The 18,020-nt window shown below is 40.1% G+C and overlaps 3 protein-coding genes across 3 annotated transcripts in view; all 3 read left to right on the top strand.

Annotated features, from left to right (window-relative positions):
* LOC137983104 (uncharacterized) overlaps positions 1-3,975 on the top strand; it is a 25,695-nt gene extending 21,720 nt beyond the window's left edge. The window contains exons 3-4 of the mRNA XM_068830288.1: positions 1,120-1,260; positions 3,290-3,975. Of these exons, the coding sequence (XP_068686389.1) occupies positions 1,120-1,260; positions 3,290-3,774 (626 nt within the window). The 3' untranslated portion in view covers positions 3,775-3,975. The remainder of the gene's footprint in view (positions 1-1,119; positions 1,261-3,289) is intronic.
* A 5,619-nt stretch (positions 3,976-9,594) lies between these two features.
* LOC137981763 (uncharacterized) lies at positions 9,595-12,746 on the top strand. Its single transcript, XM_068828818.1, has 7 exons — positions 9,595-9,626; positions 9,719-10,750; positions 11,158-11,253; positions 11,436-11,574; positions 11,674-11,767; positions 12,076-12,244; positions 12,536-12,746. The coding sequence occupies exons 1-7, from the start codon at positions 9,595-9,597 to the stop codon at positions 12,744-12,746; spliced, it is 1,773 nt and encodes a 590-aa protein (XP_068684919.1).
* Positions 12,747-13,443: 697 nt separating this feature from the next.
* Positions 13,444-14,251, top strand: LOC137981761 (uncharacterized). Its single transcript, XM_068828816.1, has 2 exons — positions 13,444-13,461; positions 13,715-14,251. The coding sequence occupies exons 1-2, from the start codon at positions 13,444-13,446 to the stop codon at positions 14,249-14,251; spliced, it is 555 nt and encodes a 184-aa protein (XP_068684917.1).
* The last annotated feature ends 3,769 nt before the right edge of the window (positions 14,252-18,020 follow it).

Raw genomic sequence — 18,020 nt, 5'->3', positions numbered from 1 at the left:
TTATGTATTCTTGCCGAAATCATAATGAATAAAAAAAAAAAAATCAACTTCACGAATGCTCGAAGTAATGCGTGACATATTACAGTCGAGTTACCTGCGCAGTAAAGTTGCGCACAAACAATGAGCGCGATAGACGCTTTTCGTGTTCAGGTGGAAAATGGTTTGAAAAATAATTTTTTTCCTGCATTTTTCGCCGGCTTCAACCCAGGTTTGACATATATAGCTGTGGTCAGGACCACATTGGTGGATATGCAGTTATTCAAGTCAAGCATCGGAGCGATATAAACTTAAGGAGGTTCGAAAGGGTTTTTCGTTGCTATAGTGTTTGTGAAACGATGAACCATACCAGCACGCAAAAAATCAAGATAGGTCACCGGTTTCATTTCCGGTTCGCACGATTTTACGCCGTATTTTCACTTCCGCTGAGTTACCCGCGCTACTTTTGATAGAAATTTGATTCATTCAGCTGAAGCGTGTTTCTTAGTTATGGCCTGTGAAGGTTACGCCCGCGCGCAGCTAAAAATCCTTTCGAGCCTCCTTCGTTGCCGTATGACTCGGTAACAGATCTTACCGTGCTGTTATTGTTCAGAAAAAGTATTAAATATTTTCAAATACCAACGTTGAAACTTGTAAAGCATCTAATTACTAGTTTTGATTGGAGTCAACGCCGTGAAAACAGTTTTCAAATGTCAACAACTATTCTGCGATCGCACTTGACCATATGGTTGGGTCAAGGATTGTGGACTTTAGACTTTGCACTTTGGACTTCGGAATTGAACTGTACATTGACTAAGATATCGTAATATAAAACATTATTGAAATACTGTGAATTTTAAAGAAAATCGGCTAAAATTCCTTCGAACAAAAGTGTAGGCTACCCGTATCCTCTTGTTTATATATAAAAGCGTCTAATTTGGGGACAGAGGCTAAACGGTTCTTAAGAGGAAAAGGTTTTTAAAAAGGGTTTCGTGGACTTTTGCTGAGTCGAAAACCACTCAATCTTAGTTAAAACAGAGGGTTATTAAAAGATCATCAATATTGGGTCCGTGCGGCATTTGCTACCACTCATCATTCATATTACATTGATAGTTATAGAAGTTTTGTACATTTCGGCTGCAGTGCCACTGGGATCAATTCAAGAGCTTCCCGCTGAATCGTGCGCTGAAATCAAAGCGAGTGAAGGAAACAAAGTTTCTGACAGCAAGCACTGGATAAACTCGGATGAAAATGCTGGTCAGGTTATCCAGGCTACTTGCCAAGGTCAGTGCTAGCTATTATGCACCTGTCAATTGAAACCCCCACCCCGGGGAAGTATGGGGCATTAGCCTTGGAGTAGAAAAAAATGTGATAATGCCCCATATACTTGGACCCTGTTTTCTTTCTAAACCCTAAGTAAAGTGAAAAATCCCCCCACCCCTGGGACGAACAATGTCAAATAATGCCCCAACCAACCTTCAGACCCTGCTGCATGCCCCACACAGCCACTCTCCCTCTGGCACGTTCTCGCTTGTAATTCCAGCGCAGGAAAAGTGGTACCATTTAAACTTGCAATTCTGCCCGTCACACCCGATCATATCCTCCTTCAGATTAGGCTGTCCACAGATGCATAAGATGTCATGAGCACTATAGAAAGCACATGGATACGACTCACTCGGCTCAGTCCTCGCTCGTCCACGAATTTCAAAACCTTACTAATCCCCCACCCCACGGGCAAAACTGATGCAACAAAAAACAACAAATCCCCCACCCCCTCGGACACAAAAAGGTGCCAAAACCCCCATGTGGGGGGGGGGGGGGGTGGAGGTCTCAATTCTTTAGTTCCTTCCATAAGACCAACGATCATTCTCGTGTTGAAAATCAGTTGAATACAACAAGTCGTTGACTTCTTCACCGGATAATTCTGTTGACATTGAACTCTTTTGGGCTCAACATGTCTGCTATATAACAGCCAAGAGACAATATTTTTCTTTTCTCCCGACGAAAACATCTTGTTTTCAGACTAAAGAATAGAGCCATTTAAGGGCAATGTCATGCTAACTTCGCTGTTTTTAGGTCAAAATCGAAATTAGTACATTAGTTCTGACGACCCACTAACAAGATATAAAATGTAATTAAGTAAAGTACGATCGTCCGGGTGAGTGTGATATGAGTGTGTTATGATATGACTCCTGGGTTCAAATTATTTACAGTATAAAATATATTTATGGCACAAAGAGCCAAACGTGGTGAACATTGGCCAATTTTTTCAAGTTTCAATCTATTTTCATCATCTCCATTCTTGACTGCAAACAAGAGAGAATAGCTGCTTCGAAATCCAGTGCACTTTGATGGTCATTGGCAACAAAACTACAGCATTAATTTTTGGTCTTTACTGATGCTAAGACGACTTTAAGTGTTATGGCGTGACACTTCCCTTTTAAGATCGAGTTTATTATTCACAATTATTCAAAATGGAATTTACAATGACAGAATAAAATAGCAGGGGCTCTGTATGGGAGAATCTTCACCGAGGTCGTGAGTACAGACCGACCGCAGTGAGGTCTGTGGACACGACAGAGCTAAGATTCTCCTATACAGACTGACTAAGCTCGGTTAATAAGATGTTTATCATATATCAAACAAGAACAATTTAATTCGTTTAATGTAACTGGTTTGTACTAACTGACATTTTGCTTGCGAACGGCGATGAGTGGCGATGAGCTGACCTTAATTCTGCCAAAGTTTGCTCGTTCTCCTTTTTTTCTCATCATGCTTTTTGGCACTTCCATAAATAAATATTGCTAGAAGAAAATACTCAATATTTAAGCATTTTAGTCTGCAACTTTTTCACCGCAAAACATTACTGGTCTAGATGCCTGTCTAGATGGGAAAATCTAGACCGCGGTCAATATCGATTTTAGCAAATCAAATTCGTGAATTTGGTAGTTCCCAGCCCTTGTGAGACAGAGCCATGATATAATAAAATAGAAGATTAAACTTCCAAGAGAGAGTGTGTGGTGGCTAAAGAAGCCAAGCTTTAGAGTTGCTAACTACCACGATGCAGGTACAAAATATTGCAATTAGAGCAGGACAGTAAGCACAAAGAGGACAGATTTCATCTCGAATTCTCGGCTTGCAATGGAAAGGTCATACAGCCATTCAAGGCAGTTGTTTGTTCAAGCTCTTCCTTTTTTTAGTTGATTGTTTTCATGACAATTTTTGTTGTTAATGTTGCACTTGTCTCAAAAAAGTGTTTAACAAAGCGAAACATAACTTTTTTTAGTAATAAAAGAATTGTTTTTATGTTCAGAGGTGTGGCAAAAAATCAACGAAGATCCGGTTTGCTTTGGAGCTCGAGAGGATCAATACGGTGCCTTCAACATGACTAAAACTGGAAATGTAAAGGCCATGAAGCTCGTGCACAGAGGTGGATCCATCAAATGCAACAAGGTTACCGCTGCTTCCTACTGGAGCTGTACCAACTTAAACTACTATGCAAGAAACACATTTATGACGATCATAACAAATGCCAACAAAACAGCCCTTATGCCAACAGAGGAAGATTTGAAAATGTTCAATTTCGGAAATCATCCCTGCGACCAAATAAAGCACTTCTACGTTCTTGAAGGAATTAAGCAAGGAGCATCAGAGCTTGTTCTAAGCAGCCATTCCAGTCCGTTACGTTTATTGAAGAACCAGGAATTGCAGATATGGTATGGACAAGACTGGGCGAATTGTTCAGAGCGTGACAACAATGGCACTACTTGTGTTGATGTATTTGCCTGGTACATGTGACAATAAAACCTATATTGGGTTTGCAGTAAAAGCAACGGCAGTTACTATGGCTAACTATATTTAGATTTCCGCCATGATTACAGTTTTTTCTGGCTAGTTTATGGTTTCTCGTCAGTGTTTACCGTGTTGTGCACAGACAAACAGAACCAGCCTCACTGAATTGAACTAAGCCAGTTTGTACCATTGCTGAAATAATAAAATCATGAGGCATTAGTTTGGACTTTTTGCATATGTAGTTGATTTGAGTTGTGTTGTTTAAATGTCGTTTCTGCGGTTAACCTTAAGTTGCAAAGGGAGTAAAAGCAAGTAATTGGTTAAACTACACAAAATCGACTCGACCGCCGTGACACAAGCCCGTAAAAACGTACGTGCTGCTGCAAACATTACTTTTAACTGGGGCAGATTTAGGGGGGGGGGGGGGGGGGGGTGGGCCCTTTTTTCCCCCTGTCTGTACCCAACCGATTTTCAAGTGGTACAGTGTGCATCAGGCGGTTTTACTTCAGAGAATTAGTTCAGTTTCAGAGCCTTTCGTATTTCAAATACATCTTCACTAACGTGAATTTTTCGAATAGAGGGCATGTAGGGGAGAGGTGCGCTCTCGCCGCAATTTTTTAGGTCCCCTCTTTCTGCCATTTCTGCATCGGTCCCTGTTTACGTTATCACGTTATAATTTATAAATTTTGCAAACACATTTTCTACCTGGAAAACCTATTATTAGGTATAACGAGCGCTGTGACTGGCTAAGAGCTACGGACCGATTACGAAATTAGCACATTAAAAATTAAAATAACGCCAAATTGACACTTCTCTGTATTCATGAACGTTTCTTTGGCCGTTAATAATTGAGAATGACGACAAAATTTACCTTACCAAATTGTACTCATTACTCACGAAAAAATATATATATTTCTTTGGACGGAGTAGATGGGCAATTGCTCGCACTACAAGTGATCCCTTCCGTTCGAATAAACTGATCGAGTTCCCTGAGCCAAGGTTTTTCTCTTCCGGATATTAATATATTCCTTGCCAGCATTTTGCTGGAAGTAATGAAGAATGATAGTTATCATTTTCACAGGCCTTAAAACAACGGTCAATTAGATACTCGGCCCATTTCGATTGATCACAGGAGACGATTACGATGAGCTTTTACACGTCTTCTCTCACTCATTAGCCGTTTAGTTTCAGGGCTAAGCCTAGAGGTGGTCAATTTTCGTACTGGCCTTTAAGGTGAATGTAGGTCTGCTACTGACAATTAGAAGAAAAAATGTTTCCACAGTTCACTGACATTCCCCTAGAGGATCATCAGTTTCAAATGTACCCTCTCAATGTCAAGTTTTCAGGCACAAAATGTCTTGAACAAGCGATCCGTGGAAAGGAATCTGTACAGGCTTGTCTACGAGAACCAGAAATTAAACTACGATCATTGCAGCGAATTTGGGACACTGCTGATGTAACCGGAAACATGTCAGGCTCATGGGTAGAAAAAAATATCGAAGCGAATTAGAGTGTTGTGCAACAAACATGTGATACTTGATCAGTTGAACACATTGATAGGATTGGCAGACTCACTGAATAAGGTGTAGGTTGCAGTGATGGGGAGCCGTGTTGGCGTAGTGTTGAGAGCACTCGCCTCCCAACAATGTGGCCCGAGTCCAATTCCCAGGCAAGAGTCACATGCGGATTGAAATTATTGGTTCTCTACTCTGCTCTGAGAGGTTTTTCGCCGGGTACTCCGGTTCTCCCCTCTCCTCAAAAGTCAATATATGATTTGATTTGCGTTAATTTGAGTTTGCTTCGATTTACTCTCCCAATTAGTGGCCAGCGCTATAGGACTTGTCACTTCATCATCATCACCAGGTCATATTGTTATAGTTATATAATTTCACAATATTTCACATATTTTTTTCCCAGAGGGACCTTTAATATTTCAAAAAGGTTTTATTGTATGGCGTATTGGGAGCTTTATGTAAGAGTTATCGGCCTGAAGCGATGGGTTATGTGATTTATTCCCCTCGTGCGTTGCCCGAGGGCGCAGCGCATATAAGTGAGTTATCCCCCTTGCATATTAATACAAAATCCCCTCGCATTTAAATTAGCTGTTCATTAGCCCCGCTCTTCCCTTCAAACAATCAAAGCCGCACCCAGCTTTTCAGACGGTTGATTTGGGGGTTATGTAATATATTCCTCCCGAAAAGAACAAAGGAATCCGAGCTCATGTAAAAATAAAACGCCGGTAAAATCCGCTCTCAGGTTGAATCCGTTTTTGCCTAGGTTAAATTGGTCATCCTCATTTTAACTAGGTTGAATACGCACTCAGATGAATTGAAAAAAACTTTTTTGAAGCCTAAATTAAGTCGAGAGAAAAACTAGGTTAGAATTAGTTTTGGTTACTATACATGGATATCAATTGATTTACTATACAAAAGTGAATAATGAATAGCACTGTCTCACTTTAAGGCGAGGACATCTAAGATCTGAGCTGGTCAATATCTTTAAAAGAGACTGATCAGATTTAGAGAATTAAGCTGTTTCAAAATGTTTTCACATTTTGTTTTCTTTGCAATATCGTAAGTTGCAACTAGGCTGTTAGTCACAAGATCGGGAACTTCTTTGTAACTAAAAAGGCCCTGTATTTTAATTAGGTTAAATAATTACATAAACACGATTTAAAAAAACTAAAAAAAACCAACCCCTTATTTCATCAAATTTTTCTTTGATTACACTCGCGTCATAAGAAAAATGTAGCTCAAGTTTTGCATAATAATAGAGTCAAATTGCCAAAAGACTTTTTAGGTTCGCCAAATTTAAAGGGGCTATGTTACGTTATTTTAGAGTGTTTCGGGAAAATCTTTAGTTAATCACCAGTTTAAGAGTCGAAAATGGTAATGTGGAATTCCTTTACTGATCAAATTATCGTTACATCACAAACAACATGATTTTGAGCAATACGACCTTTCTCCAGCCAATTTTCCAGGATTACCGAAATGCAATTCGTTTCAATCTCGTGCGTTTGTCTCTATCCATGCTTTTCTTTCCTTTTGCTGGGTTTCGTATGTTGTTTAACAGTTTAAAATGGTTTTTGCAATGTTTCAGTCTACTTTTTGGGCGTTTTGGGTGTCACGAAATTACAAAATTTTGCATGACATAGCCCCTTTAAGTTTGACTCATATTCATGCAAAGCGTATATTCCAAAAAATGTCTACTTTACACACGACTTTCACTCTGTCCTCTCTTGAATGTATCAAACCATATATAAAAAAACTCGTTTTTCATCATATATCACAGCGTTTAGTTGTCTCGTTCCCAGTCATTCCCTATCGCTGCGGAAGAGAGCGGTAGCGCTCGGTCCCATTCCCTAGCGGCCACACCACTTCATTTCACCCCAACTTCGTGCTGACTTTTCACATAGCAACGACAGTTTTATCTGGAACTTTTAAAGTTTAAAAACAAAGAAACTACCCACGTCCGCTCAGAGCAGTAACAGTTTCTTAAATTCCTTCAGGGCTCTTCCCTTTTGAAAGTGCGCAAAACTCCCTCTTCAAAGTGAAGTCATTTTAATGGTCCTGTTTGCTCTGGCACCCCGTTCGCTTGGGAGAATCACTTAACTTGTATATAATTTATTGGAAGAATGTAGTAAATAACAATATTTGTCCTCATACTGTACTTGTCATTAAACCCCCGAGTGATACAGAGAACGTGAGCTGAAATTTCACTCAAGGAAATTGTCCACAGTTTTGATAACAAGTTATTACAGGGTTTGCAGGTCAGTGCTATAGAAAAAGTGGCCACTGATCTCCTTTTTCAGAGGGAGATTTTTGCAGTGGATAACGGATAACCAGGCAAATACTTTTAATGGGTTAGGGATATCTGACAAGATGACCTTAGGAATAAACATAAGAGAAGTAGTTTTAGGGATAATGAAATTTAGTTTGGGTTCCACATTCGCCACGATCGCCATGCTTCATTCGTATTTTATTTCACCTGTACCTATGATTTTTACCACCTCTCTCGTTCCGCGCTAAATTATTTACCGTTTACCTCATTGTTCTCAGTCACCTTTGGCTAGTTCAAGTTTCTAGAAAAACCTTAAACGTTTGCATGATAATGCAGCTCAATTCCCGATTGGTGAAAAATGACGAAATTATCGTGCTGCACGTGCAGCACGAATTTTATGGCATATTCTAGCGGTACTCTGCATAACGACGACGTGACCATGCGTGACGGTGACCGTGACCCAACGTGACCATGCAACAGAGAATCTTTCATTCTCTACTTTTACTTCGAAACTGCTCGAGCCAATTTATTTTTAGATGCTTCGCCCACATTGTAGCACGCGCGTGAATGAATGAGGTGGAATAATAAAGAAAGACTTATGATAGAGCAAAGTTCTATTTTGAACTAGATAAAGACAAATGTACAAACAAACAAGGAGATGAGAAATGGCCCTTTTCTCGGCTACTTGTCGTCTTTTCTGGCACATAACATCGCATGAATTGACGACAAATAAAATAACAATACGAGCGTTAAATTCTCGAGTCAGAATTTCGTCATGGAAGCTTAATTACTGATAACCAATAATTTGATGTACCCTTTTGCAACGATAACATAAGGGAAACCACAGGCAGCCCAAGCTCAAAATGTTACGAGTTCAGTGTAACGTGACTTATGCTGTATTACATAACAACGCGAAACGTGACTCCCGCCTTACAGCATATGGAGGTATTGTGTTACAACGGTTTGAATTTGTAAAGGTTTGTATGGGAAGGCAACGGCTTTGCTGGAAAAGTCAATTATTCTTATATTTTGTGAATAAAATCTACTTACCCTGTTGCCGTGTTGTATTCTTTGTTGTTTGCCAGCTTCGCAAGCCGATCTAACGCGATTTCGGCGACTTATCGTTTTGTGGGTTTCCACTGCTAAAAGAAAGACAAGGCTGCACACTGATTTCCGGAGTGCCCGCCGCTCGAAGGGAATAAATCCACCGAAAATAACCCCGTCGACTCAATTCCTCCGTAGAATCGCAGAAGAGATGTTGAAACTCCATGTCAGTTCACTCGCTACGCAATTCCGTCCACAACGCCTTCGCTACGATACATTCATTTCGAGATTTCTTCGCTCGCAACTTCAAAAACAGGCTCGTCCAACGGTTTAGGACACTCTCGCGGTTGGCAAAGTAAGCTGGGTAACTATAATTAGCCCGACCAGGGGTAGACAGCAACGATTTGTCAACGCGCAAACCAAAATGCTCCCCGGGTACCCTCCTGCTTTATTTTGCAAACCCACAAAGCGTACAAAGGGGCGCATTGTTTACATCAGCCAATCAAAATCACGTCCAAATCAAGTCGAGCCGTGTTTACAAAACATCTCACAAACTCAGTGGAAACCCATTGCAGGCAATTTTCGCACGTATTCTTAGAAAAATCTTATTTCTAAACGCCATGTGGTAGAAGAAAGTTCCAGTTCCTCTTTTTCACGATGTAAGTACATTGTTTTAAGTTTTAGTTTGTGCTTTTGATTTCGTAAATTTGACCCCTGCACACATTCGCACATTTTCTTCGCACCTCGCGATTTTGCTCGATTGTCATGGCTTCGAAATTTTCTGCTGCCCTTTTCAGGGTTCAACTGAATGGAGATCAACAAGAAATTGTCAAGTTTGCTTCCGAAGCTACAAAGGGGCGCATTGTTTCTATCGACCAATCAAAATCAAATCGAGTCGTGTTTACAAAGTTTCAAAAAGTGGCTGAGTAAACGTAATTTTCCAGAGTATTGTGCTTAATCTATCTTTGCTTCTCTGCGAAAAAATTGATCTATGCGAAAGCGATGACTTCTTCGTCGTGGAAATGGAAGACATGGTAGGTTTTACATTATATACTCAACGCTCGACGCGAACACTAATCCTCATGGCCTTGTGAAATGAAACGTTAACCGCTCGTATATCTTGTAGGTTGTTATCAACCTTCGAACACTGCGAGGGTAAACTGGTAGCAGTCCGAGAAATCCTAGCTGAAGGAGAGAAGATGAAGGAAAACTTTGCGTGTCCGGCAAGTTCACGTTTGTTCGGCCATTTAGTTAAAGAGATCTGGGGTGATGGAGTCAGGGTCGTCAAACGCGGTTCGCGGAAAGGCCGACAAAACTATTACTTAGGTCTTCAGCGAAAATCATCAAGTTTACATGATGCAATTGATGAAAACCAACCGATCTCGCTGTTAAAAACCGGATGGCATTTGGTAAGTGATCAGGGAGGACAATACTCCTTCGCGAGATATGAACCCTGGTCATTCCGCAATCAGAGAGTGGTGACAGAGGTGAAATTTGTTATAAAAGTTGAATCTTACTCCATCATACTTACATCCCATGGATGTCAAGCCGATCTTACAACGGTCTTTCAGTTAGAATGTCTTGAGCAATCTCCTAATTGGAAACGGATCGAATCAGTTTTAACCTCCATAGATAACTCGACTTTATGTCGTGGAGTGCCAATCACAGATGGAGAGGTTCTACATACGATGCTCTCTCATGAAACTGGCATTTTTTCTGATTTGTCGACAAATAGAACACCAGAAATTGTCGAACGCAGGGCTTTTTCGGCGAACTGTTCTATACTTTCAAGGGCAGGACAGTGCTGTTCTAACTGCCAACACCTACACTATTTGGAAAAAAAAAGGCAGAAAAGGAAACTAGAAACCAATGGGGTAATCAGCCCTTTCACCAACAAGCGCTTTCTCTCTAAGGAAGAAGTTACCAAGCAACTAAAATTGGAGAGGCAAGCAAGACTAAATGCAGAACAAAGAGAACGTTACTGGAGAGAAAAGTTTGAGGCCGAGTGCATTGAGATGGAAAATGATGACCACGCAGACCTCTCTAAGATGTTTGAAGGAGTTGCTGATAATGTGCCTGACAGTATGGGCAGCCTGTGGGAACAGCAAGAGAATCTTCTACGATGTAAAACTAAAAATGCGTACAGATGGCATCCAAAGTAAGTAACCTGAAATATGTAATATAGAACACTTTCATGCTAGCCACTTAAAACCAAAACCCCTTTACCCCTTCCCCCTCCCCTCTCCCCTCCTCAATTTCCTATACACACACAAAGATATCCTTGCACGTGCTAAAATTACAAGGTAGTAATTAGAATCCTTTTTAAATAGTCCTTAGTTTGTGAGGTCACTTTTCTAAAGTAATTTCTATGTAAACTCAATTTCCAGTAAAAAGATTGCAGGATATAAGACTATATACACATTGCCAAGTATGAAGTGGTAAGGCCCACTACAGCTAATACTTAATTAAATGACTGAAAACTGGTTATACCTGAAATAAATAAATTCCGTGTCATAAATCTCTCAATAGTTGATTGTTTACATTTATATTTTGTATATATTGCAGGATCATTAGATTATGCCTGGATCTTTATTGCAAAAACCCACATGTGCTGGACCCCCTCCGACAGTTCATTATTTTACCTAGCAATAAGACAATAAGGTGAGCAGCACATACTTGTACATTTTTAACTGATTGTTTTCATCACACAAGGGAATAAATGCAGCTGATAATTGATAAATTTCTCCCCCTGTCATAAAATAACTTAAAATTACAGTGCAATTTTTTAATTACTATTCTGAGGAACAAAACATTTGAAATTTTACACTGCTCTATGATTACAGAATTTATAAGAACAAAGTTAAAGAGACTCCAGGTTGGAATGAGGAAATACTTATGTGGTGCAGAAATGCAGCCCAAGAAAATGGTTTGAAGCCAGGAGATTACATGGGTGGTTTTGCAATTGATGAAATGAAGGTCCAGGTAACATTGAAAAGCAAATCAGTGCAATTGACATACCTTGTAAATTACAATAAATTTGGTAAAAAATTTTTTCTTCATCCCTTTCACATCTTTCTTTAGGAGAACCTAGAGATGACCTCTGTAAGTGGCAAGCATAAGCTAGTAGGCTTTGTTGACCTTGGGAGAGGTCATGATCTCGCGAGAACTTTGTCAGGTACTAGTGCTCTTCAACACATGTAAATGGCTTATTATTTACAGAATTCGATAACCAAAATAGTTTGCATTGAATGTTATCAATTTGCTAAACCCATTTCTTATTTTCAATTTCCAATGTGTTCATGAAATTTTCAGAGTGTGTATGTCTGCCTAATTAAGAAAGATATACATGTACCTAGGGTTATACATTAAGCCATGTATTGAAATCTCTCTGACCTTCAATTACAACAGCATTCTCCCCCTTAACTTATTTTGAATAACATTTAACATATTCTCAGTGCTTTTCAACTTTAACATGATTTATAGGTGAGGACAGTCAACCAGAACTTGCAACACATGTGTTACAGTTTTTTTTCCTGAGTGATGGTGGGTTCAGGTTTCCCATTGCACAATGGCCATCAGCAAACTGCACACCCAGCGATCTGTACCATCTGTTCTGGGAGGGAGTCCTGAAGATGTTAGAAATTGGATTTGAGTAAGTGAATCAGTCTTTTAGCTGTATACCCTCAGATAAATGGCAAAAACTAGAGACATCACAGCAACAGAATGTAGACTCAGTAGGTTATACCCTATGTCTGCACATGTACAAAGGAGGTTAAAATTTTAGATCTTTGCCAGCTTGTTTAATGTGCATGGTCTGACTTTTCAAAAGTCAACTTTGAACTTTCACCTGATGGGGAAAACTATGATGAAAGATAAGTACCGATAGAGGGTTAACAATTACAGGAAAATTCATGATAGTTATCAGCCATTCTTTTTAATATAGGATATACTGGTGTGTGCTGGATGGTGCAGATTGCAACAGGCAATTCATCAAAATACATTTTAAGAACAAGGACCCTGTTGATAGCAAGTTTCTAACATCGAACATTTACACTGGTTGTCCAATGATATTTATCATGGATCCAAAGGTAGGAGTATTGTTATTAGAAAAATGTCCTATTTCTGACGGGCACTGTAAGGAGCTCACTGGTTAACTGTAGGATACTCACCCCTCCCTCCCTGTCTCCCTCCCCCCTATTTCTCCCTCTCTCCCACCCTTGGTCATTCATTTGTGCGTTCGTTCGTTTGTTTGTTCATTCATTCATTCAGTTTCCAGTTAATCATTCAAACAGTCAGTCAGTCAGTCAGTCACTCTTTCAATTTCTTTTTTAGCAGGGTGGGGTTGGGGGGGGGGGGGGGTGTAAATTGGTGAGAGGGTGAATTTTGTGCGGCCAAAAGAAAATTCATTACTTTTACAGGAATATTCACAGGTATTGTTAATTAACTGAGAAGAGCATTTAAAGCCTTTTTAATTACCACCATCATTCACCTGGTGCAATTTTCAAGTCTTCTATTTATGCTTAACATGTTTAGATAAAGAATCTCTCAAGACCTATCAGAACAGCCATTACCACTAAATTATGTATTTCGGTAAAACATATTATATATATTCAACAGCATAACATAAAGAAAATCAGAAATAACATCTACAAGAGCAATAAGAATGGGAATCCCAGGTGCCTCAAAACTGGTGGAAAGTCAATCACCTGGAAGCAGTTCCGAAGTGCCTTTGACTGGGACCAGCAGAGCTTCTCACTCCCACTACATGAGAAATTAAGCATCCAACACTTAAACCTTGATTCAGCCAGTATAATGAGAAACAAGCTTGCTGAAGATATGCTTGATGCCAAGATGTTGTTTCTACTGCAGGTGATTATTTGGTTGTCATTTATGTTTGATAGAATGCCTTTAAGATTATAATGTTACTTATGAAAATGTTTTCTGCTAGTATGCAACCAAAATCTGATTTTTTTTTTAACATCACCTGATGTGAAACCCCCAAATACAAGTTTCACCTTTCTTTTAGCAGTCAGAAGCGGTTTCCAGCGATTTAAAATTAGTTCTTACCTTCCATCAAAAAGTGCTTAACTCACTGTATTTTCATTTTCTCTTTGTTCTGTAGAAGTACCAGGAACACCTGAAAAAGATCGGAAAGGATGGCGATTATTTGGATGCTGTTATTGAGCTTCTTCATCACACAAGCGAGATTGTGAGCTTATTTAATGATAGGCTTTACATCAATTCATCTGACGACTTAAGACTTCACAAGTTAAACAATTTCTATAACTGGATGTGCCACTGGGCCAATGAAACTGAAGGAAACAGCAAGAGCTTCATCTCTTCTAAATTGTGGTTTGATCTGCAAGCAATGTGCCTTGGATTCCAGTCCATGGTCCATTACAAAATGACTAGATTCCCCAGCACAGTAATTAAACCAGCGATTGTAAATCAAGATTGTGTGGAGAATCATTTCTGCCAGATACGTTCATGCAATGGCCAGAATGATAACCCCACCTTCTTGCAGCAGCAATCAACACAGAACTCCATCAGATTGGGCCAAACAACCATTAGTACCAAGAGCAATGCATCCTGTAACAGCACCAACATGAACATAAGGCCATCAATTGAAGGAATGCAGGCAAAAAGGACTGTAAAGTGACTTTCTTTCTTTGTTTATCTGATTATTCAGTTTTGGCTATCTCATATTTAATGCTCCTAAAGTTCTCACCTTGCAGTCAGTAGTTTTCAAAGTATCATTGTCATTTAAACTAAATGTCATTAGATTTACCTCTTGAAAGCCGGATTCTGATGTGTCCATCTTCAGATTCTGTTCTTCCTGCTACCCTGAAAATTCTGTCATCAACAGGAGGTGTGAATGGGATGGATGTGTGCTGTGCAATAGCATTCAGGAGGGCTTCACCAATAACTGTCTTTGTTGACCTTGCAGAAACTCTGACATCATACGCTTCACAAAGTGCAACCAACTGTGATTTGTTGTACACACGACTAAGTGGAGCAGTGCCTTGGTGCTGGTTAATAAAGGCAACAAGATGACCATGAGAAACTTTCTTGTTGTCACTTCGGTCTCGGAGAATTTCCTATGAAAAGAAAAAAAAAGAACCCCCAAAACCTTACAAAAGAAACTTCAAAGTAAGTTTCAAGTCTCAATTTGTGAAATGAAATGGAATGAAATGAGATGAAATGAAATGTTATGAAATACTAGACCTGTGCTGTTAAGTTGAGAATGTAATGTTCCTTTATAAAAGAAATTATACATAATTTATATACATGACCCTATAGTATTTCTGCAAGTTGCCTGGTATAAAGCCCTTTCAGTTGCAATTTTCAATGTAATTTTAAAATTTGAAAATGTTAAGAGCACGTCAAAGCTGGGGTAAAGGAAAAATTAGGCTAATGTCATTGGACAAACTGGTGCCAATCCATTTTGCAGAACCATTTTTGAACAAGATCCAAATAACTTACAAGTAGTGTAATGGTAAGGTAGAAAATTGCTAATAAAATAAATACCTGGAATGATACACTATCACTTTTCTCTTTGTTCCTCTCTTGCCTTTGCAAAACTCGTTTCCGTAGTTCCGCAGTCTTCTTCACTTGGTATTCTCTTCGAAAATCTCTCAGAAACTGACATGCCCCCATGTTTACATAGTACAGCAAGATGTTTGACAGAAGCTTCTCAATGAATTCCTGTTGAGAACAAAACCGATTACCGTTACTTACAAATACCGGTAAATAATTTCACTACCTTAAATTTACGGATTTCTGAATTTATATGTTATTACGGATCGCTAATAAACGGAAGTCGCCATGTTAATTTAGTATTAGTTTCCAGTCTTTATCCACCGTGCGTAATAGGCGTAAAACGCACATGTGCTTTCCAGGCAAATAGTATTTTTTCTTATTCGCATGTATATTCTCTAATCCATTAAGAAAACAAATTATTACCTTGTATTTACCGATATCCTCATTTTCAAAGCACTGTACCCAACGCGTCTTTAATTCTTGATCGCCTTTCAATTCAGTCATGGCCATTTCCACCATTTCTGCCCGTGCTTTCTTCAAAATAGGTAGATTTAGTAATTCCACTCGTCTTTTCTCTAGTTCCATGAAGAAAACGTATGCCTGGTCTGAAATGTGAAGCAGTCCTCTTTCCCGGTACTGTCTCCCTTCTGTCACTTGTAGCGTGTCAGGAAACATTGAATTTTCCTCCAGTTCTGAATGGGGTCGGATGACGTTCTCTTCAAGTAACTGACAAGCTATCTGTTGGGCTTCAACTCTGGCCAGAGTGGAACTGCACTTTGTAAAGACATTTCTTTGAATGTATTTTCTCGAACGATTGAGAACCTTCCTCACAGCCCAACCACCAACATGCCGCACTTTTGATCGACCTACTCCGCTCATTTGATCAACATCAAAATGGATAGCCTCTTCCTGTCTTTGCTGTTTAATAACAGAAACCAACTGTTCCGAAAATTCCCAGTACACCGAAGTTGCCAGCTGAACTGTCACAGCCCTTTGGGGTGGCGTGCTTGCCGTTGCATCAAATAAAGCACAAACGTAACGTGAAAATTCAATACCACTAAAAAACTCATGCAGACTGGACGTCACCGCGGTAAACCCTTGACGGCCAATCTCAATTACGATCTCGTCTGGATTTTCGACAACGTGGCTTTCTACCATTAGGTAACAGTGGAACCAAACTAGCTTCCCGAAGCATTTCACCTTGTCTATAGAGCTTTCGTTTAACAAGTAGTCAATTGCATAGTTCTTCTCTTCGCAAAAGGTGGAGAGAGCATTCGATTTCATGGAAGGCAATAAATCCAGGATTCTCTTCATAACGTCTTCAGAGGGAGTTGCGAGAATAGACTCGTGCGTCAAGAGCTGGCGGTACACCTCCGTCAATTCCATCGGAACTGCTACTTCGTCGTCTTCAAATGCCGCTCTTGCAGGACCATCCAGCAGTTCTGAAGGAAAGGAGAAAGGATCATCGTCTTCTCCAAGCTCGTGATATCGATCTTTCACGGAATGTAAAATGTCAGGATTGATATTTTTATTTCGGCAGCAGGACATATCAGCGACTGGGGCATCTAAATGTTGCGAAGAACAAATCTCTACTGCCCTCCTTGGTGGTCTTAAAAGTAGTCTAGGACTAAAATCCAGAATCTGGATATGTTCAGGAGATTTGACTCTTGAAAAAGCAACATAAATTAATCCGGAAACATACTCTCGTGAGCAGTGGACAATGGCAGAAACAAGTGTTAGCCCTTGAGACTTATGGCAGGTAACAGCATAGGCTAAAACAAGGGGAAACTGTGCGACACTTCCCATTTTTTGCCCTGTCAAGTTTCTCTTGATCCATGTTTGCCGGGAAATCGCGACCACGCCAACGTCTTGAAAGAAAACCAAAAGATCGTCACCGCGAACTCCAGTAAAAACACCCACGCTTCCATTCTTTAGGTTGTCTGACCAGTTCCACACAAGCATAACCTTACATCCTCGCTTCAGTTGCAATACTTCCACCCCTGGCCAGCTCATGCTCCTGGAATTATCATTTTCAAATGATGCCGTGTACTCCAAAAGTTCTCCTGGTAATTTGTCAAGTTCCTTTCTATTCATCAGTGTCACTGGTATTTTGCGGAAAAAGATGTGCGTGGCACTTTCCTCTAAGTCTGCGGACAAATTTCTCTTCAAGGAACAAATATATTCCTTCGAATCATTTGAACACCGACCCAGCCGTATCTCACCAAGAGCATTTAGGAAATGTTTGTCTTTCTCAGATTGGCGCATCACTTTAGATAAGGCAAAACGATGGCTAATCGCCAAATCAAATAAGGGTGACTCGAACATGTAACACCCTTCGTCAAATATGTTAGGAACGGGCTGCAACTGCAGGAATTCTCCGACAAGAATAAGCTGCTTTCCGGCGAATGGGAAAGTACGATTTACCTGGTCATCTGCAAGTTCGTGATGAAGGCAGTTCACAAGTTCAAACATCCTTCGGCTAGACATGCTTGCCTCATCCCAAATTATCGCATCGATAGCCCTAACGCGATCGCAAACTACAGAGTTGGCAATAGATCGATCGATCAGTTGACGCCATGGCAAATCAGCAGTCATAAGACCGTAGAACGAGTGAACTGTCGATGCTATTCCACGATCATAAACTTGGCAAGAGATACCACTGGAGCAGACTATACCCACAGTTCTTCCACGTGCATTGACTGTCGCTATTATTCGCTTGACAACCTCGCTCTTCCCCACTCCAGCTTGACCCGTGATCAGAAGGTTATGGCCTTCGGAAGCAAACTTGACAATTTCTTGTTGATCTCCATTCAGTTGAACCCTGAAAAGGGCAGCAGAAAATTTCGAAGCCATGACAATCGAGCAAAATCGCGAGGTGCGAAGAAAAT

The sequence above is a fragment of the Montipora foliosa genome, chromosome 13, assembly GCF_036669935.1.
Source record: "Montipora foliosa isolate CH-2021 chromosome 13, ASM3666993v2, whole genome shotgun sequence".
In the NCBI taxonomy this organism is placed as follows: domain Eukaryota; kingdom Metazoa; phylum Cnidaria; class Anthozoa; order Scleractinia; family Acroporidae; genus Montipora; species Montipora foliosa.
Note: the sequence above shows the minus strand (reverse complement) of the source record. Positions and strands in the feature narration are given on the sequence as shown.